Here is a 26,431-nt window from a genome sequence, read left to right on the forward strand (position 1 = left end):
GATTGCTGCCATAATTTGTCACCGCACTACATGGCACTTAAGTGACAAGTAGATTTAAGAAGCATTGGTTGGTTCTGGTTTCATTCACACCTTCTCCTCCATAATTGGTTTAATACCATCAGCCATCCGCTCAATATTCTCCACTATTTTTGGGGGATTTCCAATAACTTTAGTTATAATAGTTGGCGTTTTGCTGTTGCTATTTTTTATGCGCAATTGCTGCCCCACCGCAACTATAAGGAACGATATCGCTCCTATCAGCGCAGCTGTGTCGTGAAAGCATGATGCAGTATTGTGGAGCAACAGTCCTGGAGCAATTGGAGTGTGACTGGTCTCTGTCATTCAGACCGGTTTTACATTGTGTGCAGCCCGTGTTTCCGTGCCTCTGGTGCTCTTTGGAACATGCACTGGAAGTTTGTCTTTCTACGCAGTGCTTGCTGTTCAGAGATAAAAAGGTACTCGAATTGTAGATTAGAAACTTCTTTATTAAGCATGCGAGTACAACCCCTGCCAGATCACTGCGAAGGCATCCAAGCTGTCCGAGGTCTGCCAGGACACTTCAAACATAACAATCTAAAACGGAACTCTATTGAAGTTGCTAGGATACAGCACATCTTCCCCCTTTAATTCATCACAACAAAATAGACTTTGAAACAAAACTGAAAAAACAAAGGAAGTGCACGGGAAAATACACTGCATATGCTAAAACTACACTCACACTATATACAAAAGGCCACTGTTAATCATAATCTCTCATCCATGACGGTTTAGATGACACTCAACTGCTACTACTTACACAGCGATCCACTTGACTGCTACTACTCACACAGCGATCCACGTCACCAGTACTTTCTTTGGTACTCTCCTCATACTTTGCCCCACTTTCCATCTTATTACAACTAGTCAATCTTCACACATTCCATTTTTTACCATCACTTAAACACACACTATTACCTTTTACACCATTAACTAGTTTAGGTTTAGACCACTTAGATAAACTCCTTCTTTGACTGTACGGCACAAACGACCTTACCCAGTCCCCCTTTTTGTACTTATGACAAACTTTCCTCACACGTCATTGTGTCTCTCAACATATTTGTCCTAATACTTCTCAACCTTCTCTTCAATATCACTTCTGCGCGTCGTCTTGACCCCTGCTCTATTCATCCATGCAGGTGTCAATCTTGTGCCAGCCACTCTTCCTTTTAACAAGCAAAAAGGGGTCTCACCCGTAACCGAATGAGGACTATTACGATAATTCCATATAATTTCCTTGACAGCCCCTCTACAATCCATGCCTTGTTAATCACCCAACTGCACACATTCCTTCAGCACTCTATTAAATATTTCAACAAGACCATTCTCTCTGGGATTATACACAGCAGTAGTGTAGTGTTCCACCCCACAACTCTCCAAATAGCCCCTAAACTGTTCTGCCACAAACTGTGGACTATTATCAGTAACTACACGTTCCGGATAACCTTCTCTGTGAAACACCTCTTCACAAAAATCAATCACGTTGTCAGCTTTCACCTCCCTCATAAAAGTTACCTCAGGCCATTTAGAAAAATAATCCACTAAAACTACAGTGACAAACTTCTAAAGTCAGTTTTCACTGTAGCAAGGCTATCTCTCCCATAGACTAACACTAGTTTACCTTATGAAAGTTAATAAGTGATAACTTAAGCTGGGGAACAGATATAGCAGTGTTTCTCCCACTCATTTGAATTGTAATTTATTATCCTTTGCAATTGTGAAGTCAAATTTAATGTAACTATTCTGAAAATTCCATGTTTAGAATGTTGGCATATGTTTGTTTAAACCAAATCTCCAGGGTCGCATGATTGTGAATGTCTCTCCTGTGGTGTGTTGTGCATTCTATCTAAACACAGGGACCAAAGGGACCTAAAAGTAGAGTGAATGGAACTTCCTGAGAGGATGATTGGTGAGGAGCTGTGCCCTGCTGTGATTACACTTTAAAGGACCTTTTCTACACCTCTCAAAGGGATCTGACACCTGGCCTGCCCTCGCCTTTGCAACCTTAGACAGTTTGGAGCCAAACCAAGGGGAAGAATGGACCAGAACAAGTTTGGGGGTAGGCCCAAGATTGTCCCCCACACAAAGATTTGTGCTAGGTATAAAAGTGGCACTTTCAGAACCTCTCATCAGAAAACTCCTGGGCCTGTGGAAGATTCAGGAGGACTGCCTTGCTATAAAAAGAAGAAGTAAAAAAGGACCTGCATGCTTTCAACCCAGGATCAACAGAAGTGACTTAAAGGATTAGTTGGCAGACGTCCTGCTAGAGCTGTAGGGACACAACACGCTGCCAGATGCCTTCCCTGCAACTGCCCGGTTGACCAGCGCCAACTGGACCTGCCTGAGCCTTGCTGCTGACCTCTGCTGGAGTGAGTCCTTATCCTCAAGAAGTGCCCCAGGTGCAGAACCCTCGTCATCCATCAGAGTGTACTCCTCCTGCCTCAAAACCAGACTGCAGGTGAAAATCCAGACATTTGGGCCTCTTCGTAACCACAAAAGGCTCCTTGCCACAGCGACGATCACACGCTTCCTGTTGATGCAAAGTTTTGCTGGTAAACTGCTGTTCTTTACAAACTGCAACAGCTCATGTTTCCAGCCAACAGATATCTCCAGTGATGGCTGCTCCTCAATCTAACATGCTCTCATTGCAGCTCCTGTCAAAGCAAAGCTCCGGCCAAGACTATTCACGTTGACTTGGACTGTGAGAGGGAAAACTCTTCACTGGAGTGGACCGAGTCTTTGTATCCCACCTGTCCTTCATTGCTGTCAGCCTGAATTTGTGACTTTTGACCCAGCTGAGTGCAATCGATACCTTTGAAAGATGCTTTGTGTTTTTGGCCACTATTTTAACCTAGAACTTTAAAATTCATGACTCTGGTTCTAGTTATTGGACTTTTGTTGTTTTGGTGTGATTTTATTTATTTTATTTTACTCTAATTTTCTAAATTGACTTGAGATGTTTGAGTTGTGTTTTCACTCTATTACGGTTTGAATGTTCTATAAATACTTCTCACAGTGCCTCTAAGTCGAATCCTGACTGCTTTGTGCCAATCTACCAGAGATTAAGCACAGGTATATTTAGTTACTGGTATGGTTCACCTTGACAAGGATTTTGTAAATCATTTGAGTGGGGGCTCTCACCCCTCTCAACTAATTATCAAATTTCTTACAACGCCCATTTGTGCACTACCACACTACGCATCCTATCTGGTGAAGTACAGATTCACGCTTTCTCCAAGGGGTGCTCCATCCCTCCCTCACACTCTTCTCTCTCTCCAGCCTGAATGACATACTACTTTTCTCACTTGCCTCAGCACAACATCGAGGATATGCTTGCACACGCATAGGAAGCACATATATATTTCTTTATGTTAAAACTGTGGATTTGTCTTGAAAGAGACAGCGACATTGATTTGATTCATTTAGCTGCAAAATCACTTATTCTAAATAGTGAATCGAATATAATACGTGAATCATATTGGCAGCAGTCACAGTTAAATACTTCAATGAACACACAAAATATGTGACCTAGTGTCTAGCAGCATGTACAGTAAGTATCCTTTCATTCAAAGGAGTGGCGATAGGGTGTTTGACTATGAGTGCGATGCACCATCATGTCCTCCTATCAAACCACAGCAATAGCCAAAAGGGAATATGATGTGAAGGTAATACCCAGAGCTCAACTTCCACTTCTAAACTAATTGTGTTTGTTTTTTAAATCTACCTGCTCAGAAGTATGCCTGCACAGTGCTGGCTCCCAGTAGGCGTTCTTAAGTTATACTTTGGTGCAAACTCATTATATTTTTTAGCTTGCTTGCGTTTGTTTCATATATCGTGACACCTCCCAACAGTCATTGTTATTTCACATTCTAGTCAATTTACAAGGAAAAGTGAACGATGACACAAGAAGAATGAGAGAGCACTATTGCATCATTTCCACAGTCACTGCACCATTCACATATGTATACTTATGTTCGATGGCATGTGTAGCTGCAGATACACATGCTGTGCATACAAATACTGCACATCTTACTAACGCTCATGTGGCCCACTAGTTCACAAGGACATTTTTACCTTGCGGCCCCTCATGAAAGTGGACATTGCTCAGTTTAGGGCTTACGTGATTGAATTTGCTGGGTGGGTGGGGGAAGGGGTGCTGGGGTTGGCAGTCCCTTTTTATTGACTTGTAAAACAAGCATTGGCAAAGTCAATCGGTCTGGTGTTTATTATCTAACCACAAGGCTATTGACTTTTTCAGGGATTGTTTGCTTTGGCATTCTATATTATTAAAATCGCACCTTTTAAAATTATTTAATGTTTGAAGAAAGCTGACACATTTATAAACAATATCAGCATTTCTGGAATGGTAAAGAAAAATAAATAATGCCAAGGTGCACATATATACAGATGGGCATCTCTGAATCTTTTTTATGCACTTGCACCCATAGGTGGCCAGATTGTAATGGATAATTAAAAAGCATTCAAAGTAACTAATCTCAAGCATATTTATTAAATTCACTTCATCCTTGCTAAAGCTGTTTTCCATATTTACTTCTCGTCGGATTCCTGAGATATTAGTTACACATTAACTCAGTCAGATTCAATATCATGCCCACTGGAAGCCATTTTCACAGGAAACATTCGGAACGACGCCGGAACCACAACAATGTTGTTAACGCAAGCGGAATCATGCTTGGATTAACAACGACTCCCTTTTTCTCTGCCTTAACCACGCATGTGCTAAACAAAGCACATGCGTGGTTAAGGCAGTGAAAAAGGGAGTGAGCAGCGAGAGAGGATGCAGTCAGGTAAGAGGGACTGGGAGTAGTTTTGTTTTTAGGGCGGGGATGGGAGTGTCGGGGTAATATTAATTTTAGGGGCTGAGGTGGGAGGTAGGGGCAATTTTGAATTTTTGGGCGGTTGGGGGTCAGGGTAATTTTGTGTTTAGGGGTGGGCTAATTTTGTATTTAGGGCGAGTGGGGGGTCAGGGTTTAAGGGGTAGGGGTGGGGGGGTCGGGGTAATTTTGTATTTAGGGTGGGTGGGGTCGGGTTTTTAGGGGCAGGGTTGGGGTAATTTTGGTTTTTAGGGGCGAGGTAGGATGTGGTCAGGTAAGTGGTGCTGGAAGATGGTTGTGGGTGGTTGTTTTTTTTGTTTTTTTAAGAGGCAGGGTGGGGTTTTTGGGGTAGTTTTGTTTTTAGGGTGGGGTGGGGGGCCGAGGTACTATGGTTTTTAGGGCGGGGAGGGGGTTGATGTCATTTTGTTTTTAGGGGTGGGGTGGGGGTAATTTTGTATTTCGGGCAGGTGGAGGCAGGATTTTAGGGGTCGGGGGGAGGGTCGGGGTAATTTTGTATTTATGGCAGTTGGGGGAGTCGGGTTTTTAGGGGTGGGCTGGGGGGTCGGGTAGTTTTATATTTGGGGGCGGGGGTCAGGTTTATAGGGGCGGGGGTGGGGAGGTTGGGGTCATTTGGTATTCAGGATGGGTAGGGCTTGGGTTTTTAGGGGTGGGGTGGGGAGTTGGGGTAATTTTGTTTTTAGGGGCAGGGTAGTTTTATTTTTGGGGGTGGGGATCAGCTGTTTTTAGGGTGGGTGGGGGTTGGGGTAGGTTTTAGGGCTCAGGGTGTGTGGGGGTATCAGGGTAGCTTTATTTTTGAGGCGGGTGGAGGTTGGGGTAGTTCTATTTTGTGGGTGGAGGGTCGGGGTAATTTTATTTTTACAGCTGGTTGTTTTTTTTCAGGATAGATTTATTTTTAGTGCAGGGTGGGGGTCAGGGTAATTTTGTCTTGGGGGTCAGTAGTTTTAAAGGCGGGTGGGGAGGTTGGGGTAGGTTTTAGGGTTCAGGGTGGGTGGGTGGTATCGGGGTAGTTTTTAAGGATGGGTGGGGGATATTGGGTTAGTTTTATTTTTAGGGCGGGTTGGGTAGTTGTATTTTTAGGGCGGGTGGGGGGTCTGGGTAGTTGTGCTAATATGGCCGGTGGCAGGGATGACATGCAAAAACCATGCATGCTTTTCCACACATGCCTTTACTAGGCATGCCTTTCCAACGAAAAATCATTGTAAAGGCATGCGTGGTAAAGGCATTAGATGAAACTACGCAGTCGTTGTTCCAACTGCATCGTTCAGGCATGCGTGGTCTGCACAGCAAGAAGAAATGGCTGTAATTCGTACAGCTAGTGCCTTTGTTCGATTTCTAATCAAAAACACCAATACTACATTGAAAACAAGAAATATAAACCTTGTTGTTTTATTTACCACACATTTGGTTCTCTTTTCATGCATTTGAAATCTTGTTACTTATTACCTGTGTATATTTTCAAGATCTCTGTCTATGGTAGTCTGTGGAGTGAGACAACAGTAAGGGGAGCCTATAGCCTCGTACACAAAAAGTAGAGGAGGTTCAACTGACATGTAGTTGTTTCACTTTAAGTACAAGTTGGCATTATCCATTCACATCAAGCCCTGTTGGTGGCTAGAGATCATCAGTGTTAGAAATTGGGTCTCTAGTTGGAAAAGGTATGCACCCTGTCCAAGTAGGTACCACAATCCTAGTCAGGGTCAGTCACAACACAACCTAATTTACCCTGTGCTCACCCTCTGGTAGCTGAGCACAGAGCAGGCAGGCTTAACTTAGAAAACAATGTGTAAAGTATTTGTGCAATAACTCATACAGTAACACAGTGAAAACACCACAGAAAGTACTCCACACCAGTTTAGGAACATAGATAATTTTTACCAAAATAACATAAGACCAAAAAGACAAAAATCCAATATGTACAAGTCAAGCTATCACTTTTAAAAAGTTTAAATGAGTCTCAATCGTTAGGAATAAGTGGTTGTATCCTCTTAACACACAGTACCTGGAATGCGTAAAAAATAACAACGTAGAGGGGCTGCAGAGGAGGAGATGTGTTGAAAAGTTAAGTGGTTTGTCGATTTTATTAGCGAGGCAAAGGTGGTGTGTTGTTTGTTTCCACACTGCAAGGTGTTGGTTCTTTCCATCCTGCAAGGCGATCTGTCTGTTTCCAGGAGCACAGACTTGATTCCTCACTGTGATGCAGGGATATTTTGATGCCCAACGATGATGCATGGAAAACCAAGACACTTTGAACAAAGACAACAAGAGTTGCATCGCTCTGGCAGGCGAAGCAGTGATTTTTCACCCACGAAGGAGGCGCTGTGTCGATCTGGCAGGCGTCAAATTTTGAAGGCATTGCGTCAATTTTCTGACGCACTGGAATTTCTCTTCTTTAGAGAAGTCTTTAATAGCCCTGAGACCTCAGAAAAGGAGGCAAGTTCAATCCAAGCCCTTGGAGAGCACTTGAAGAGGAAGGCAGAGTCCTTCCAGCAGAGTCAGGGGTCAGCAGCAGCAGGGCAACCAGCAGGCCAGCATTCTTTCCAGCAAGGCAGTCCAGATGAGCCCTCTGGGCGCCAAGAGGTCCCTCTGACAAAGTCCAGTTGGAGGTCCAGAAGTGTCTGAGTATATATACCAAAAAGTGTCTTTGAAGTGAGGAAACCTCAAAGACTGGTTTTGAACGACACAAGTCCCCCTTTCAATCCAGCCCTGTCTGCCAGGAGCCCTGTGGGGTGTTATCAGTCCTTTGTGTGAGGTCAGGCCAGTGGTCCTTAAAGTGTAAGAGAAAGTCCCTCCACCCTTCCTGCCCAGAGAAAACGATCTGTATGCTGATGAGTGCAAATGCAACTGAGTGTCCTGTTTATGGCTATCTGGGTGGAATGCACAAGGGGAGCTGTCAACCAGCATAGTTTTCGAGACAGGCTGTAAGGCACAGATGTAATGTAGAATCCATCTTCACCAGTAAGAAGGATGACTTTCTACTAGTCCAACCATACCAAATATGGCAAGTCTATTCCTCTCATATCAGAAGTTACCTCTTAAAACCATATAAGAGAATCTCTAATGCTGGCCTATGAGAGAAGCAGGCTTCACAGTAGTGAAAAACAACATTGGTAATTTTTCACTACCAGGACATGTAAAACCTATAAGTACATGTCCTGCCTTTTACATACAGAACATCCTGCCTGTGGGTTACCTAGGGCTTACCTTAGGGGTGACTTATATGGAAGAAAAGCAGAATTCAAGAGTTGGCAAATAGTTGTAAATGCTGAGTTGAAGAAGTAGTGAAACTGCACACACAGGCCTTGCAATGGAAGTTCTGAGACATGGTTAAGGGTCCACTCATGTGGGTGGCACAGCCAGTGCTGTAGGCCCGCTAGTAACATTTATTTTACAGGCCCTCAGCACATCTAGTGCAATTTACTAGGGACTTACAGGTACATTAAATATGCCAATTCGGTATGAGACAATGTTATCACGTTTATGGGCGAGAACACGAGCACTTTATGACTGGTAAGCAATGGTAAAGTGTGCAAAGTCCTAAAAACCGCAAAAAAGAGATCAGAAAAATGAAGGGAGGCAGGCAAAAAGTTAGGGGAAGACCACCCTAAGGCTGTCAGGTCTAACAATCAGGTGCCTCGTTCAAGGAATGTTCGTTTAACAGACGGGAGAAATTCACTACCACAGTTGATGGTTTCATTGTCCTGGGATCTGTCTCTGTTCAGTGTAGGTCAGTAGTTATTTATTGGCAAGAACAGATACTGTCAAAGATTTGCAAATGTGGGTGGAGTATTATCTGGTTTTGCTGTTTCACAATGTATTGTAAGCTGACTAGTGATTTGCAGCTCATTCCACCACCTATGGTGGTGCTGCCCTACAACATCACAGCCCCACAGGAACCCGGAATTTAAGATATTAGAAGGAAATCTCAGTTCCGTCTACAGGAGCTTCACGTCCGACAGCTCAAATCCATCACACTTCTTCAGGGTTTACCTTACGATACCTCTGTTCAGTAATGCATATTGTTACACATTAACTTGTTAACTACCTTTCTGTAAACTATCCCCACTGGACAAACAGGAGTGAAGCTTGGTCAGTATGATTGGTGGGGGGGGGGTTGTAAGCCTCATATTTCCCAATAATCACGCAGGCTTATAATGGTAAAATACTTTACCTGAGAAGCAGGGCGTGAGGGGGCTTAAGTGGTAGTGTAAAGGGACAGCATTTCACAATGTTAGGGCTACATAAAACACAATATGTTGTAAAAAAGTGAACAGTTTTAAGAACTTCAAAACAGAAACATGAGGGAGTGTATGTATGTGTATGTTTTTGTCTGTGTATGCTTGTGAAAATTCTAGGTGAAATTCGACAGACACCTCACTATACCCAACTGAAAGCACCTGTACCAAACTATTCATTTATGAGGAGATGTAACACCCCAACTTCCCCCTACCCCCCATTCCTCCTCCCAAAAGCTACGCCTGTGACAAATGGTAGTTGTTAGTCCTTGGCACCCTTGGCATATTCAACCCTCTTTTTTGCTGATTTTGTTTTTGGTGGCTTTAATAGTGCCCACACTTTACCCCTGCTAACCAGTGCTAAAGTGATTGTGCTCTCTCCTTAAAGCATGGTAGAATTAGCTTATACCCAATTGACATATTTAATTTTCTGATAAGTCCCCAGTAAAGTGCCACTAGTGGGTGTGCAGCACTGATTGTTCCATCTACTAAACTAGGACCTTAAACACTACTTAGGTCTGCTTTTGCTGCATATGTGTGTATTTAAACAGTGGGACATGCACTTCTTATTTTTAGACCTCCTGCTAGTAAACAAACTCTTAAATTCATTTTTTGGTACTGAAAGGCCTACCTCTAGTAAAGGCTAACATTTGAATTACTTTATTGCACCTAATAAATTATAATTTCCAAATATAACCAGTTCATGTTTGGTATCTTGGAATTGTAAAGAAAATCGTTTCTCATGGTAAAGTCTGATTTTAAATTGCAATTTTGAAAATGCCACTTTTAGAAAGTTGGCATTTTCCTGCCTTAGCCATTAAATGCATGCAGCCTGTCTCTAGATCACATGACATTGTGTAGCTGACAGTTGGGTTTTGAGTCTTCCTTTTAGACAGCCACACATGATATGATGCTTAGGTATGACTGGATGGGCCATCACTGGCAGGATCAGAGGACAGAGTTGGGCACAGCATTACTTACATTTGAATAGGCTGTTTCCTGATACCACACAAAGGGCTGCATAGCCCCTTTTGTTAGTCCAGAGTCAGGACAGGTAAGGCAGGACGGCTGTGGATTTAAAAGGGAAATCTCTACATGTGTCTCCCACTTCAAAGGAAGGCCCAGGTACAATTTTGAATGACAGACACCAACTCTTAAGTACACTACTGGAGACTCTCCCAGGAAGAAGGATTGCTGAGTAGCTGAAAGGACTGCCACTCTCCTGAACTGCTACTCTGAGTGCCTGCTGCCCTGATGTGCTGACTGCTGTCCTTTTGCCTGGGTGAGAAAGACTGCATCTGTTGAACCCAGGATCCCAGAGTGACTCCATGGGTTAGTTGGCTGGCCTACTGACAATAGTCTCATGGACAGAAGACTCCAACAAACTTGACCCCAGCACTTGCACTCTGTCATCTGTGAGGCTTACTCTGCCAAGTGGTGCCACCTCAGTCCGGGACCCTTATAAGTGAGCCTGAAGGTGCTCTTCCTGTCCATCTGTGGATCCAGCAGAACCAACTTATCTCCACTGCTGCATGGGCAAACCCAAGCAAAACCAATGCATCGTCTCTGCTGCAAAGATTTTCTCAGCGCAAGGACTCTGCACCAACCTTGCAGTTTACATCAGAACTACTACTGTGCAATGGTTACTAACGCAGGCCTTTGCTCTGCAACATTTTTGTCAATGGGATCCCCAATGACACAGGACCTCACACTACAGCTCTTTGTAACTGACGCATTGCCTCGACTGCGTGGCGCATCTTCAGTGCCAGACTTTGCATCGCAAGCCCTCGTCATTTGGCTCCTCGATGACGATGCAAGACCTTACACCATTGCTCCGCAGAATCAACCCATATGCTCAGCTGCATGACACATCCTCGATGAAGGACCTCACAATGCTCCACAGCCAGGACATGAGGTACTCTTGCTCAGTGAGCCTAACTGGGCCCCTGCAGCTGGCGGGTGCTCTGTCGCAGTGCGGCTGAACCTTGTCCTGGTCCAGTGCATCCAGATTGCCACAGTTGGCACTTTATGCTTTTTTTGCACTATGTTCTATGAACTCTTAAAAATTGCATATCTCTGATTCTACTGATTTGTTTTTTGTTGTTGTAATATTGGTTTATTTATTATATTTTACTCTAATACCTCTAAATTGGTGTGGGATTTTTCTTATGTTGTGGTTTCACTTTATTACTGTTTGAAGGGCTGCATAAATACTTTACACATGGCCTCTAAGTTAAGCCTGACTGCTCTGTGCTAAGCTATCAATTAGTTGACCACAGGTCAATTTGGGGTTTGCTTGTGCCTCACCCTGACAATGATTATGGTTGCTGCTTGAGTGGAGTTTCACCCCTTCAACCTGTAGCCCGATTTCTTACACTAGTGAATAATTATAACGGCAAAAGGTCAAAAGGTGCCTATTTACAACATTATAGGCAGTGGTACTGGAACAATTTTCAGAGTGGGGTTGCTGCTATCAACATTGCATCTTTGCAGTCACCAGGACTGGGAACAATCCAAGTGTCAGCAAAGAACAAATGTAGCAAATGAGTCATGCCTATTCAGCAGGAGACTGACAGTATCAAAGTGTGTGTACAGTTGTGCATTTTGTGACCTGCCCAGTCCTCAGAGAAGTAAGAAATAAAATAAAGAAAATAAATAAACCCACTTCCCACTACCTGGTCACTGAAGGGGAAGGATCACATTAAATGAGAAATAATGATTGTTTGAAAGATTATGAAAAATATAAAAATGCCTGCCAAGTGTCTACCGATTGGTAGACTTCTTGCTTCTATGGTTCTCCCAGTGAGGTATAACTTTTGGGAGCGTCACAGGAATAATAAAACTTGAGCAAGGGCCCCTTTTGCCGGACGTACGTGAACACTGAAGATGGATTAAGCCTCAGCCAGCCCAAAGAAAAGCACATTGGACATATTTGAATGACTCCATAGGATACTTAAGGCAAAGACCGGCATAAAAGAATAAAAAAAATCATATTTTTCAAAGAGAGGAGTCCAGGACAAGGAGAGTATCACAGGGCTGTTAGTGTTACTAATGCAAATTTCTTCACTGCTGCTAGCCTGGCCCATTAAAGAACCAGGGGATGCAGCCCATGACTAGTTTCCTGATGAGATCACTGGTCCTGCCTATCTTTATTCTGAACTTGTGTACAATAAAGGTAAGACATTACGAGGAATGAGAAGCATGTAAGCAAAGTGCACACAGTAGATGGGTCTGCCCAACAAAAATAAACAACCACAAACATTTAGAATAAATATTTAAAAAAATTAATGAAACTAAAAATGTCAAACACGCCTGAGCATGGAAGAGCACCACTTAAAATATGATAGCCAATAATGCGCAGAGGGAACATGCTGTCACTCACAGCAAGTGTAGCGAGTGTCTGAAGTGGGCTGACCCATTTCCTTATGCTGTTTGTTGTACTGGGTGAGAGCAAAATATGAATGACCATTAAACAGACCAATGGATGAAGACTGGTGAGCAAATATATGTCTATTATTGTTGGACCTGGCCCTTTCTACAGGGGTATCCCCAAATATTTTGCCTTTTTCCTGCTATTTTTTCAGACCTGTTATTGTTGGCTTTAGGACTGTGGACACTTTACCACTGCTCTCTGTGATATTGTATTGTGATGGGTTTGTCCATGACTGGCATGTTTGATTTATTAGTAAGCCCTTAGTATAGTGCACCATGTGTGACCAGGGCCTGTAAATCAAATGCTGCTAGTGGGCCTGCATCACTGATTGTGCCATTCACTTTAGTAGCCCTGTAAAAATGTCTCGGACCTACCACTGCAGTGTCTGTGTGTGCAGTTCTAAACAGCCATTTCGACCTCGCAAGTGCACCTACTTGCCAGGCCCAAACTTTCCCTTTTACTATATGAAAGTCACCTGTAAAGAAGGCCCAAAGCAGCCCTATGGGCGGGGTGCATTGCATTTAAAAGGTAGAATGTGCTGGTGTGTTTTACATGTCTTGATAGAGTAAAACAGCTACATTTGGATTTCACTGTTGCAAGACATATCTTTCCCATAGAGTAACATGGGGATTGCCTTCAAATATCTTTTAAGTGTAATTTCCCGTGGGGAACATTTAGAGATATGGAGTTTGGAGGTCTCTGAACTCACAATTTAAAAATACATCTTTTGGTGAAGTTGGTTGTTGAACTGTGGGTTTGAAAATGCCACGTTTAGAAAATTGACATTTTCTTGCTTAACCACTTTGTGCCTCTGCCTGTCTATGAAATACACATCTGGGTCAGTATAGCAGTTAGGCTGTTTGTGTATTCACTCTAGACAGTCTTACAAAGGGAGCTGAGGTGTACCCTGCATATCCTGATGGCCCATCAACAGGCTGCTGCTCTGGAGCTAACACCTGCACCTGAATAGGGCTGTGCCTGTCCTCACACAGAGCAATCTCGAACTCCCTGGAGTGTGTCTGGGGCCAGGACAGGAAAGGTAGGGTCTTGTGCTCTTCAAAGATTTCTCTTTGAAGATTGCCTACTCAAAGACAGTAATGGGTATAAGTACTGGATCTCTAACACCACATAGTTAGAATCCTTGTGGACAGAGGAATTGGATGCTTTTGGAGGGACTGCTACTCTGCCGTGCTGGCCTGCTGCTTGTTGCTTCTGTTGTGGGAGTGAAAGGACTGGATTTTGCTTTCTACATACTGCTTCCAAAGGTTCTTCAAGGGCTTGGACTGAGCTTGCCTCCTTTTTAGAAGTCCAGGGACATCAAAGACTTCATCTGCCAGCACCTGGGTTCACTTGCTGGGAGTCCTGACCGGTGGTGCCAAAACCATTTTCTAGGCCCTTGGGAGTGAGTGCTGGTACAACCAAAAAGAAACCAAGTACATCGATTCAAGAGCAACTTCAGAACCGGCGCTGCTGTCCGACTCTGTGCCGCTGCCTGCACTGGAGCAGTGGTACCCGCTGAGTGCTGCCACATTGTCACTGATGCCCGTGACATCAAACTCCGACTCTGCTGCAGCACCTGTGACCCAGTGGTGTGACCGTGACACCGCAAAGTCGACTCCTTGCATCTTGACATGCCAGATTCATCAACCCTGCCGAGTCATAAGGAACTGTAGTCTCGTCACCAATGCTGCATCACCACCACTGCAACCATAAACTACCGATGCCTCACCTCCCTGGTAGTAGTAAGGAACAGACGGCACACTGGTTCCAGCGACGCCTCGCCTCCCTGACTCCATGCAACGTCTTTGTTTCCTCATAGTTTTCCAAGGTACTGTACCTGGGGTCCATATGGCTCTGTGACCCCCCCCCAAACTGCCTCATGAGTGGCATAGGACTGTTGGGAGTGACTCCATCAAGACGCTGCAGTAGCCCCAGTAGGAGCTATTGTGTTTCTAAGCACTTTACCGTAATTTAATCTTTAAAAATGTTTATCTTTAGTTGTGAATGTTGGATTTTTGTTGTTTTGGTCTTGTTTCACTCAGATAAATGTTGGCTATTTTTCCAAACTGTTGTGGAGTATGTTTGTGGTGTTTTCACTGTGTTACTGTGTGTGCGTATAAATACTTTACACACTGCCTCTGAGATAAGCCTGACTGCTCGTGCCAAGCTACCAAGGGGGTGAGCAGGGCTTATCCTAGCTGTGTGGCTCCCTGAACCTGACTAGAGTGAGGGTCCCTACTTGAACGGGATGCAAGCCACTGCCAACCAGAGACCCCATTTCTAACACCTATGTAGAATATTTAACCTGTTCTGTGCCCAGGACGTAATGGTTACGTCCTGAGGCACAGTGCTGCTGTGCCCAGGACGTAACCATTACGTCCTGTGCACAGAGCCCAGAGGGAGCGCTAGCGCTCCCTCTGTGGGGTTCCCCCCCCCCCCCCAAGTCAGAGATGGAAGGGGAAGCCCTTCCCCTTCCACCCTCGACCCCCCCCAACCCCCCCTTGACGTCAGCGCGCGCTGATTAGTCACAGGGTCTTCCCCATCGCGCTGGAAGCTCTGCTTCCAGCGCGATTGAAAGAGAAATGCAAAGCATTTCTTTTTCAATCCCATGGGGGAGGCCCGGAGGGGCTTTAAAGGGAAGGAAATGTATTTCCTTCCCTTTGAAGTCTCTCCCAGGGTTTCAAAAGCCGGATTGCTTGCAGTCCGGCTTTTGAAACCCCACTAGACACCAAGGATTTTTTTTTTTCCTCTGAAACTGACAATAGGGAGTGACCCCTTGGGTAAGGGTTGCTCCTAGGGGGGGTCATTTTTTTGGGAAGGCCTTTTCTGCCCCCCCCCGGGGGCAGATCGGCCTAATATTAGGCCGATCTGCCCCCAGGGGGGCAGAAACCTAGGCACCAGGGAACATTTTTTATTTTTTTTCTATTTGTTATGTTTTCTTTTTTTTTTAGGAGGGGAGCAACCCCTTAGGCAAGGGTCGCTCACCTAGGGAGCAAATTATATTTAGGCCATTTCTGCCCCCCTTGGGGGCATATTGGCCTATTTTGATGAGGCCAATCTGCCCCCAAGGTGGGCAGAAACCATTAGACAACAGGGAGTTTTGTTTTTTTTTGCGTGAATTTCACGCAAGGGGAGCCACCAGGGGCAGCATTTTTTTGGGAAGGCCTTTTCTGCCCCCCGGGGGCAGAAACCTCTAGGCACCAGGGATCTTTTTTTTTTTTTTTTCTTTTTTTTAGGTTTTCTTTTTTTTTTTAGGTGGGGAGGGACCCCTTAGGCAAGGGTTGCTCCCCTAGGGGGCAAATTATATTTAATCCATTTCTGCCCCTCTTGGGGGCAGATTGGCCTATTTTGATGAGGCCGATCTGCCCCCAAGGGGGGCAGAAACCACTAGGCACCAGGGATTTTTTTGTTTTTTTTGTTTTACAGATGGGGAGCGACCCCTTGGACAAGGGTCGCTCCCCTGGAGGGGCAAGTTGTATTTAGACCCATTTCTGCTCCCTTGGGGGCAGATTGGCCGATTGTAGGTCAATCTGCCCCCAAGGGGGGCAGAAACCACTAGGCACCAGGGATCTTTTTTTTGCGCCATCACGCAAGGGGTGGGGGGTGATGGGGGGGCAAATTGTATTTAGACCATTTCTGCCCCCCTTGGGGGCAGATTGGGCGATTTTAGGTCAATCTGCCCCCAAGGGGGCAGAAACCACTAGGCACCGGGGATTTGTTTTTTGGCGCCAATGTCACGCAGGGGGAGCGACCCCGTAGGCAAGGGTCGCTCCCGGGCAGGGGGGTTTGGGGGGGGGGGGGGGTGGGTGGTCAAATTTATTTTAGGGCATTTCTGCCCCCCCCCCCCCGGGGCCGGCTGAGCTAGAGGCCAAAATCCACAGGTAGGCACCTTGCAAAAAACACCTCTGTTTTCTGTGAAAAAATATGTTGTGTCCACGTTGTGTTTTGGGCCATTTCCTTTCGTGGGCGCTAGGCCTACCCACAGAAGTGAGGTACCATTTTTATCAAGAGACTTAGGGGAACGCTGGGTGGAAGGAAATTTGTGGCTCCTCTCAGATTCCAGAACTTTCTGTCACCGAAATGAGAGGAAAAAGGGTTTTTTTGGCCAGATTTTGATGTTTGCAAAGGATTCTGGGTAACATAACCTGGTCAGAGCCCCGCAAGTCACCCCATCTTGGATTCCCCTAGGTCTCTAGTTTTCAGAAACGCCCAGGTTTGGTAGGTTTCCCTAGGTGCCGGCTGAGCTAGAGATCAAAATCTACAGGTAGGCACTTTGCAAAAAACACCTCTGGTTTCTTTCAAAAAATTGGATGTGTCCACTTTGCGCTTTGGGGCATTTCCTGTCGCGGGCGCTAGTCCTACCCACACAAGTGAGATATCATTTTTATCGGGAGACTTGGGGGAATGCTGGGTGGAAGGAAATTTGTGTCTCCTCTCAGATTCCAGAACTTTTTTGCCACAGAAATGTGAGGAACATGTGTTTTTTTAGCCAAATTTTGAGGTTTGCAAAGGATTCTGGGTAACAGAACCTGGTCAGAGTCCCACAAGTCACCCCATCTTGGATTCCCCTAGGTCTCTAGCTTTCAGAAATGCACAGGTTTGGTAGGTTTCCCTAGGTGCCGGCTGAGCTAGAGGCCAAAATCAACAGGCACTTTGCAAAAAAACACCTCTCTTTTCTTTCAAAAAATTGGATGTGTCCACGTTGCGCTTTGGGGCATTTCCTGTCGCGGGCACTAGGCCTACCCACACAAGTGAGGTATCATTTTTATCGGGAGACTTGGGGGAACGCTGGGTGGAAGGAAATGTGTGGCTCCTCTCAGATTCCAGAACTTTCTGCCACAGAAATGTGAAGAACATGTGTGTTTTTTAGCCAAATTTTGAGGTTTGCAAAGGATTCTGGGTAACAGAACCTGGTCAGAGCCACACAAGTCACCCCATCTTGGATTCCCCTAGGTCTCTAGTTTTCAGAAATGCACAGGTTTAGTAGGTTTCCCTAGGTGCCGGCTGAGCTAGAGGCCAAAATCTACAGGTAGGCACTTTGCAAAAAACACCTCTGTTTTCTTTCAAAAAATTGGATGTGTCCACGTTGCGCTTTGGGGCATTTCCTGTCGCAGGCACTAGGCCTACCCACACAAGTGAGGTATAATTTTTATCTGGAGACTTGGGGGAACGCTGGGTGGAAGGAAATTTGAGGCTCCTCTCAGATTCCAGAACTTTCTGCCACAGAAATGTGCGGAACATGTGTTTTTATAGCCAAATTTTGAGGTTTGCAAAGGATTCTGGGTAACAGAACCTGGTCAGAGCCCCACAAGTCACCCCATCTTGGATTCCCCTAGGTCTCTAGTTTTCAGAAATGCACAGGTTTGGTAGGTTTCCCTATTTGCCGGCTGAGCTATAGGCCAAAATCTACAGGTAGGCACTTTGCAAAAAACACCTCTGTTTTCTTTCAAAAAATTGGATGTGTCCACGTTGCGCTTTGAGGCATTTCTTGTCGTGGGCGCTAGGCCTACCCACACAAGTGAGGTATCATTTTTATCGGGAGACTTGGGGGAACGCTGGGTGGAAGGAAATTTGTGGCTCCTCTCAGATTCCAGAACTTTCTGCCTCAGAAATGTGCGGAACATGTGTTTTTTTAGCCAAATTTTGAGGTTTGCAAAGGATTCTGGGTACCAGAACCTGGTCAGAGCCCCACAAGTCACCCCATCTTGGATTCCCCTAGGTCTCTAGTTTTCAGAAATGCACAGGTTTAGTAGGTTTCCCTAGGTGCCGGCTGAGCTAGAGGCCAAAATCTACAGGTAGACACTTTGCAAAAAACACCTCTGTTTTCTTTCAAAAAATTGGATGTGTCCATGTTGCGCTTTGGGGCATTTCCTGTCGCAGGCGCTAGGCCTACCCACACAAGTGAGGTATCATTTTTATCAGGAGACTTGGGGGAACGCTGGGTGGAAGGAAATTTGTGGCTCCTCTCAGATTCCAGAGCTTTCTGCCACAGAAATGTGAGGAGCATGTGTTTTTTTTTTAGCCAAATATTGAGGTTTGCAAAGGATTCTGGGTAACAGAACCTGGTCAGAGCCCCACAAGTCACCCCATCTTGGATTCCCCTAGGTCTCTAGTTTTCATAAATGCACAGGTTTGGTAGGTTTCCCTAGGTGCCGGCTGAGCTAGAGGCCAAAATCTACAGGTAGGCACTTTGCAAAAAACACCTCTGTTTTCTTTTAAAAAATTGGATGTGTCCACGTTGCGCTTTGGAGCTTTTCCTGTCGCGGGCGCTAGGCCTACCCACACAAGTGAGGTATCATTTTTATCGGGAGACTTGGGGGAACATAGATTAGCAAAACAAGTGTTATTGCCCCTTGTCTTTCTCTACATTTTTTACTTCCAAATATAGGAGAGTGTGTAAAAAAGACCTCTATTTGAGAAATGCCCTGTAATTCACATGCTAGTATGGTCACCCCGGAATTCAGAGATGTGCAAATAACCACTGCTCCTCAACACAGTATCTTGTGCCCTTTTTGGAAATACAGAGGTTTTCTTGATAGCGTTTTTTACTCTTTATATTTCAGCAAATGAATTGCTGTATACCTGGTATAGAATGAAAACGCACTGCAGGGTGCAGCTCATTTATTGGCTCTGGGTACCTAGGGTTCTTGATGAACCTACAAGCCCTATATATCCCCGCAACCAGAGGAGTCCAGCAGACGTAACGGTATATTGCTTTCGATAATCTGACATTGCAGGGAAAAGTTACAGAGTAAAATGTAGAGACAAATTTATGTTTTTTTTCACTTCAATTTCAATATTTTTCTTTTTCAGTTGTTGTTTTCTGTAGGAAACCCTTGTAGGATCTACACAAATGACCCCTTGCTGAATTCAGAAATTTGTCTACTTTTCAGAAATGTTTAGGTTTCTGGGATCCAGCATTGGTTTCATGCCCATTTCTGTCACTGACTGGAAGGAGGCTGAAAGCACAAAAAATTGCAAAAATGGGGTATGTCCCAGTAAAATGCCAGAATTGTGTTGAAAAATTGGGTTGTCTGATTCTGCCTGTTCCTGAAAGCTGGGAGCTGCTGAGTTTAGCACCACAAACCCTTTGTTGATGCCATTTTCAGGGGGAAAACCACAAGCCTTCTTCTGCAGCCACTTTTTCCCATTTGTTTTAAAAAAGTAGGGGGAGTCAAGACAGGTGGAAGTGAAAGGGGAGGGAAAAGTAATGAACAGATAAAGGAATGAGACATATGGGCTAAAAAGAAACCTCCCACAAATAATTTCTAGAGAATACGAGTATTGCATTACATTGTAGTTTAAGGGAACTCTGACCCACGCACTATATCACTGTAGGTAATATTAACAGAAGATCAGGTAGTGCCAAAATGTTGGACTTATAAAAAGTTCATTACGTCTACATATTCATACAGTTTAAGTATGAAAGAAATAAAACTCTTTCCTGTTGGTGTTACCTAAACCAACACAATGGATGGGCTAAAACAGAGTTTATTCAGTGTCATGTATGCCAAGTGCACAGGGTCGATGCTGGAAGTGGCCTCTCTGAAGGGTCACCCCAAAACATTTTGCCATCCTCCTCCTCTTTTTCTGACCTCATTTTTGCTGGCTTTAGGACTTTGGCTCTCTCCCTAAAAACATGGTAACATTGGCTCATACCCAATGGGCATATTTAATTTACTTATAAGTCCCTAGTAAAGTGCATTACATGTGCTCAGGGCCTGTAAATTAAATGCTACTAGTGGTCCTGCACCACTGATTGTGCCACCCACATAAGTAGCCCCTTAACCATGTCTCAGGCCTGCCATTGCACGGCCTGTGTGTGCAGTTTCACTGTTCCTTCGACTTGGCATTTAAAAGTACTTTCCAAGCCTTACACTCCCCTTTAGTTCACCCTTAAGGGAGGCCCTAGGTAACCCATAGGGCAGGGTGCTATGTAGGTAAAAGGTAGTTCATGCAAATGAGTGTTTTATATGTCCTGGTAGTGGAAAACTCCTAAATTCTTTTTACACTACTGTGAGGCCTGCTCCTTTCATAGACTAGCATTAGGACTGCCCTAATATACTTTTGGAGTGGTAGATTCTGATCTTAAAGGGGTAACCGGGTCATATTTAGTATGGCCGGAATGGTAATAAAAAATCCAGCTTATTGGTGAGGTTGGATTTTATATTACTACTTTAGAAATGCCACTTTTGGAAAGTGAGCATTTCTCTGCACTTAAAACCATCTGTGCCTTACAGCCTATTTCCAAAATAACATCTTGGCTGGGCTGGTTGACAGCTCCCTTGTGCATTTCACCCAGACAACCACAAATAAAGGACACTCGGTCACACCTGCATCCATCTGCATATTGAGTGGATCTTCCTGGGATGGAAGGGTGGAGAGCATGACTTTTACATGTCAAAGGCTAGAGGCCTGCCCTCACACAATGGACTGCCAAACCTCCTACTGGGACCCTGGCAGACAGTACTGCACTGAAATGGGAATTGTGCACTTCAAAACCACTCTTTGAAGTCCCCCCCCCCCCCCCCCCCCCCACTTCAAAGGCATTTTTGGGTATATAAACTGGGCCTCTGACCCACCAACTCAGACAATTTCCGGACCTACACCTGCAACCTGTTAAGAGGAACTGCCTGGCTGCCCAGAAGACTCATCTGAACTGCTTTGCTGAGAAGAGCTGCTGCCCTGCTGCTCTGCTGGCCTCCAATTGTGCTGAAAAGGACTCTGCCTTCCCCAAAAGTGCTCTCCAAGGGCTTGGATTGAGCTTGCCTCCTGTTTTCAAGTCCCAGGGCTAAAAAAGACTTATCCATCTAGCTTTTGTTAGTGTCCGACTTCAGTGAAGCTGGAACGACTTCAGCGACGCCACAGCCTGCTCCCGCTCTGTGGACCTCACTGCACCCAACGACCGCAGCTTACAATGCAAGTCCGACGTTACCACGACTCTGCTGATGTCACTCAGGTTTCTCGCAACACTGTGAAGTTGACACATCACATCCTGACGGACCGGAACCAGCGACCTCGCTGGGACACAAAGGATCGACGCATTGCGGACGATGAAGCATTATCTCCCCCGCATCCGGATGGAACCGACGCCTTATCTCCTCAGAGGCCACAAGGGACTGACGCCGCACTGACTCCATCGACGCCTCTTTCTGACTCGGTGCAGTGTCCTTGTTCTGTGTTTTTCAAAGGTAGTGTACCTGGGAATCAGCATGACTCCATACCTGTCACTGGTGGTGTCGGATTATTGGGAAGGACCCCGTCAGCGACGCCGTGATGGCCCCATTTGGAGCTATTGTGTTTCTAGGCGTTTTAATTGGATTTCGTTTTTCAAAATTCATAGCTCTGCTTGAGTACATTGGATTTTCATTGTTTTACCTTATTTTATTCAGATAAATATTATCTAATTTTCTAAACCTGTTTGTATGTTTTGTGGTGTTTTCACTGTGTTACTGTATGATTTATTGCACAAATACTTTACACATTGCCTTCTAAGTTAAGCCTGACTGCTCAGTGCCAAGCTACCAGAGGGTGGGCACAGGATAAACTGGATTGTGTTGTGACTTAACCCTGACTAGGATTGTGGTCCCTATTTGAACAAGGGTGTATGCCTCTGCCAACTAGAGATCCCATTTCTAACATTCAGTCTGGGGCAGAAAAAAGCCCTGAACACCAACAAAAAGTGGCCACCATTTGTGAATCTGATAGCTAAAAAACTGACCCACATTTCCATTTTGGAGCACTTTTATACTTCTAAAGACATGCCGTATAAGTGTTTTTGCAAGGTATTGAATAAGTTGACACTCCTGGAGGCGCAAGAAACTGACTCCATGCACGTCATCCATCACCCAAACTCTCAACTCGCTTCTGCAATTCAGCCCCCACTGTGTTTAATCAAGATTTATTCCTGTACAGGCTGTAGGCACCCCATTAGAATTCTGTCACCCTCTCATTTCCTTAACACCCTCCATCCCTCCTCATCTGGCAGGAAGAAGCTGAGCTGATGGTGATTCAGATGAAAATGGGGGAGCTCTGAGTTCAATACTTCCCAGGCTCCCCTCCCAGAACACTTTACTTAGTAACAACAATAAGGAGGAAATTGATGGCCAGGACAGCAGACAGCCTGCCAGGAAGGTCTCAGTTGTAGCTGCTGATCCTCTAACACAAAATTCGAATAATTGTTTTCTAAACGTAAAACATCTTACATATTTCTGGTAACAATATTGTAAATACAAAACTACTGTTACTCGATTACTGGTATTTTTTATTAAGTTTATTAAGGAAGAGGATATGACGTTATGGCATCGGAACTGGCGAACCAGGCTCGAGTCCCAGAGTCAGTGCAACATCTCATGATTCTGGGCAAATCACTCATGCTTAAATAAATCTGACCTTGTGTAATGTAGTTGGTACTCATGTAAAGGGTTGAGTTTGCACTATATAAAAATGTTCAAATAAAGTACTACTGTTTTTCTTTGCAGTCTAGTACTTAGTCTAGTAGTAGTAATATAGGACTACGAATACCAGGATGCATAAAACCCTTATTTGCCAAGTTGAAGAAGATCATGATTTGCTCCTTGTGTGTCTCAGGTTACAGGCTACAACTTGGGTGAAAAGGGAGGGATTAAGGGGCACCAAATTTGGTTCTGCTCAGGGCGCTGTCCATGCAAAAGCTGACCCTGGCACTGCCTGGTTGCCCTAAAGGACAGTCTGATCCTGCAAGTGCATTAACAAATTTAAATTTCAGTGCTTATCGAAATATCAAACAAATCACTATGGAAGGCAGCAACCCATGTGCTTTATGATTGAGAGTGCCTACAGCATCATAGCCTTTCTTTAATAATATCAATATCTGTATGTTTTGTAAATTAGTTTGATTTAGGCATATCTAACAAATGTGTGAAACAAATAGTCATGTGCATGAGAGTTTAGGAATCAAATTGCTTGGATTTCCATGGGGCTAGGGATCTGGGGCAGTGCTTTAAATTGGGCGGGGGGCATGGAGGGATGGGTGAATTTGTCAGCCTGCTATTCATCAATTTGCAAAATCAATCGAAAAAGAAGAAACACTTGCCTGTTGGTGCCTTATATACACGCCCCCGGACGCTTTACTTGGGAACACAAGGCGCATTTTGTGTGTGCTTAGTGAACATGTGCACGTTTGACAGTATTCACGTCGTACACTTTAGCATTACTCCTCTTCAAACAAAACACAGTGTTTGACTTTTCTCGGTTGAATAATACTGTAAACAACACTAGAAAAGGACTGATCCGAAGTGTCAATAGTACGTGCGATAGACAATAAGGCCCATATTTATGGGAAAATGACGGAGCGCGACGCTGTGCCAAAATTGTCAGCGCTGCGCTCCATCATTTTCACAATGCAGGGATGCACCGTATTTAAGTGGATACGGCACATCCCTGTGTTGTCCCCTGCTCTGGTGCTAAATTTAGCTGCCAGCGCCAACACAGGCATCCTGGTACCATCGTGCAAGGATGTCTGCGTTGAGGGGTGTGATTTTTTTTTATGTGCAGGAAGGTGTCTCTTCCTGCACATAAACAATCACTAATGGCACTTTGGCACTTTTGTGTGTGCTTCAGATTGCAGCATACACAGAAGTGCCATCACGCCATTTTCAAATGATTGTTTATGTGCAAGAAGGGACACCTTCCCGCACGTGAAAAATAATTTCTGGCATGTTGCTCTGCATAGAAAAAGCAGAAAACAAGAAGGAATAAAAGTATTCCTCCTAGTTGTGCCTTGCTAATCTGACCCTGTGGGTGGTGTTACATTTTGCTGCTGTCTCAGGTTTACAAAATCTTGTAAATCTGAGGCAGGTCAAAATGCAATGGGTGGTGCTGTGGCACACCTACAGCAACACCCATTGCACACCCCTCTTATGCAAATAACTGCGTTGAAGGGGCCAATATTTACAAGGAGGTGTAACGCCCTAAAAAATGGCATTACACCTCCTTGTAAATATGGAGCAGAGGTTAGCGCCATTGGAGCGTCACGTAAAGTGACGCTCCACTGGCGCTAGGGGCTCATAAATATGCCCCTAAACGCTAATAAAATTATCCTGTCAACTCAGCCTAACTCCAGCGTGCTGGTGCTGAGTGTGTGAACAAACAAGTGTGCGTTTTTACAAAGAGTCACTGTGCTAGACCATTGACTTCAGAATGCCTTTTACACACTTAAGAAAAGAAGAACGAAACTTGATAAATTACAATTGTATATCTATGTGTTTGACTACTCGTGTAAAAAAAAAACTTTTTTCATGACTCTTGTAGTCATAATAGTGGCACGTATTGTTTTGCCTTTCCTAGTTTTTCATTTTGAAACTAAATTTTGTATGTTTATTTAATTTACAGGGGCCCTTGTGGATACATTTGGAGATTATAAATACTTGTACTATAAATGTGGAGCGGTCATGTTGCTTGCTGGGATATTTCTTTTCATCATGAATTACTACAACTATCGTATGCTTGAAAAGGAAGAAGTCGGCTCTTTGAAAGGCCAGGAAAAATATAAGAAGAACGGCAAAGCCATGCAGGCTGGCCAACATGAAACACACCTGCTTAAAGAATATGTACAAAACTGCAATGAAGTGCCAAGTGCCGTTCCTCAATCGGGGAGTTTTCAAAAAGAAGCCAGTGGTACATGAAAATGTCTCTTGTTTACGTTTTCTCAATGAAACCATCTAAATTGAACATCATGAACTGCTTTCACACAGCCATTTTGATTGGAAGGAAATGACAATGTGAATTTGCGCTGGTATATTGATTTACACATTCCTAACAATACACCACAATGGAGTAATATTATACCTTGCTAAATCCTACTCCACAGCTGGAGTGCTTTGAAAGGCACCGCCCACAAACTTGACAGTTTTGGTGTATTTAATTACTTGTTTTTGACTCATTCCCACCCCTATAATGGGTTCGAGGCTTACTATTGTCCACAACAGGAGTTTATTCCGTTCCAAATCTAGACTAGCAACTGAACGCTCACAAAGCTGGCGAGGATGTGGAAAAGGGGGTTCTTCGCGGACATAAATATTTTCCTCACGGGTGCAAAAAAGTGAAGGAAAAAATGCAACTACAAAAACCTTGTGCCATTTTCCTGTGTGCATTTCATAGAATATCTGCAATTATACAAAGGCATTCGCATGCACCTAATTAGGAATTTTGAATTTTTTTTAGGAGTACTGGAGATGTGTAATTTATGCTTGTTTCTGTGAGTACTTTTGGAAAGGTCTGTGGAGTAATGCTATCTGTAATACGCGCCCATGCAAATGTGTGAAACGGAAGTGCACCTTTACAAATATTTTTTTTAATCCGGTACCTGTTTTAAAAATCATTATGGTAGACATTAGGATTTATTTTAGGTTTTCCTGGTTGCTTGCATAAAGAACCAAAAAATACTAAAATTGTTTTCTTTTACACAATAAAACATAGCAATTGAATTGCTGCTGTTTTTAAGTTTGCAGGTGGGTAAAGGTTAACGTTTTCCCTCGAAAAATACATAAACATGACCATTTGCTTTCCACCTACTTAACTGTGGAAGAAGAGGGTTCGTTAAGGTTTGAACATTTTAATATATGACATTGTAGGACTGGACACCAATTAACACAGACTGAAGAAACTGTACTTTCTGTTCTATTGTGATATGTAGACGTTGAATGTGCTTTGCATCCTAAGCCTTTTTGGCACCTTCTGCCTTCCCTTCCCCCGTACCCTGGTATAAGTAAAACATAGAGATTTCAGAGCAAGTGAATGTTTGTCCATCTTTAAGGATAATCTTAGATACTCTCCCAAAAACAGGTTAATTTAGAGATGAATGAAAGTAAACTCTGTTTTCTACAAAGTGTTAG

General features: G+C 44.2%; 1 protein-coding gene across 2 annotated transcripts in view; it reads left to right on the forward strand.

The window, feature by feature from the left end:
• LOC138259095 (monocarboxylate transporter 2-like) overlaps positions 1-26,023 on the forward strand; it is a 102,980-nt gene extending 76,957 nt beyond the window's left edge. For both annotated transcript variants that reach the window (XM_069206574.1, XM_069206575.1), the window contains exon 5: positions 24,930-26,023. In XM_069206574.1, the coding sequence (XP_069062675.1) occupies positions 24,930-25,222 (293 nt within the window). In that variant the 3' untranslated portion in view covers positions 25,223-26,023. The remainder of the gene's footprint in view (positions 1-24,929) is intronic.
• The last annotated feature ends 408 nt before the right edge of the window (positions 26,024-26,431 follow it).

Source organism: Pleurodeles waltl, chromosome 9 (assembly GCF_031143425.1).
Source record: "Pleurodeles waltl isolate 20211129_DDA chromosome 9, aPleWal1.hap1.20221129, whole genome shotgun sequence".
Classification (NCBI taxonomy): domain Eukaryota; kingdom Metazoa; phylum Chordata; class Amphibia; order Caudata; family Salamandridae; genus Pleurodeles; species Pleurodeles waltl.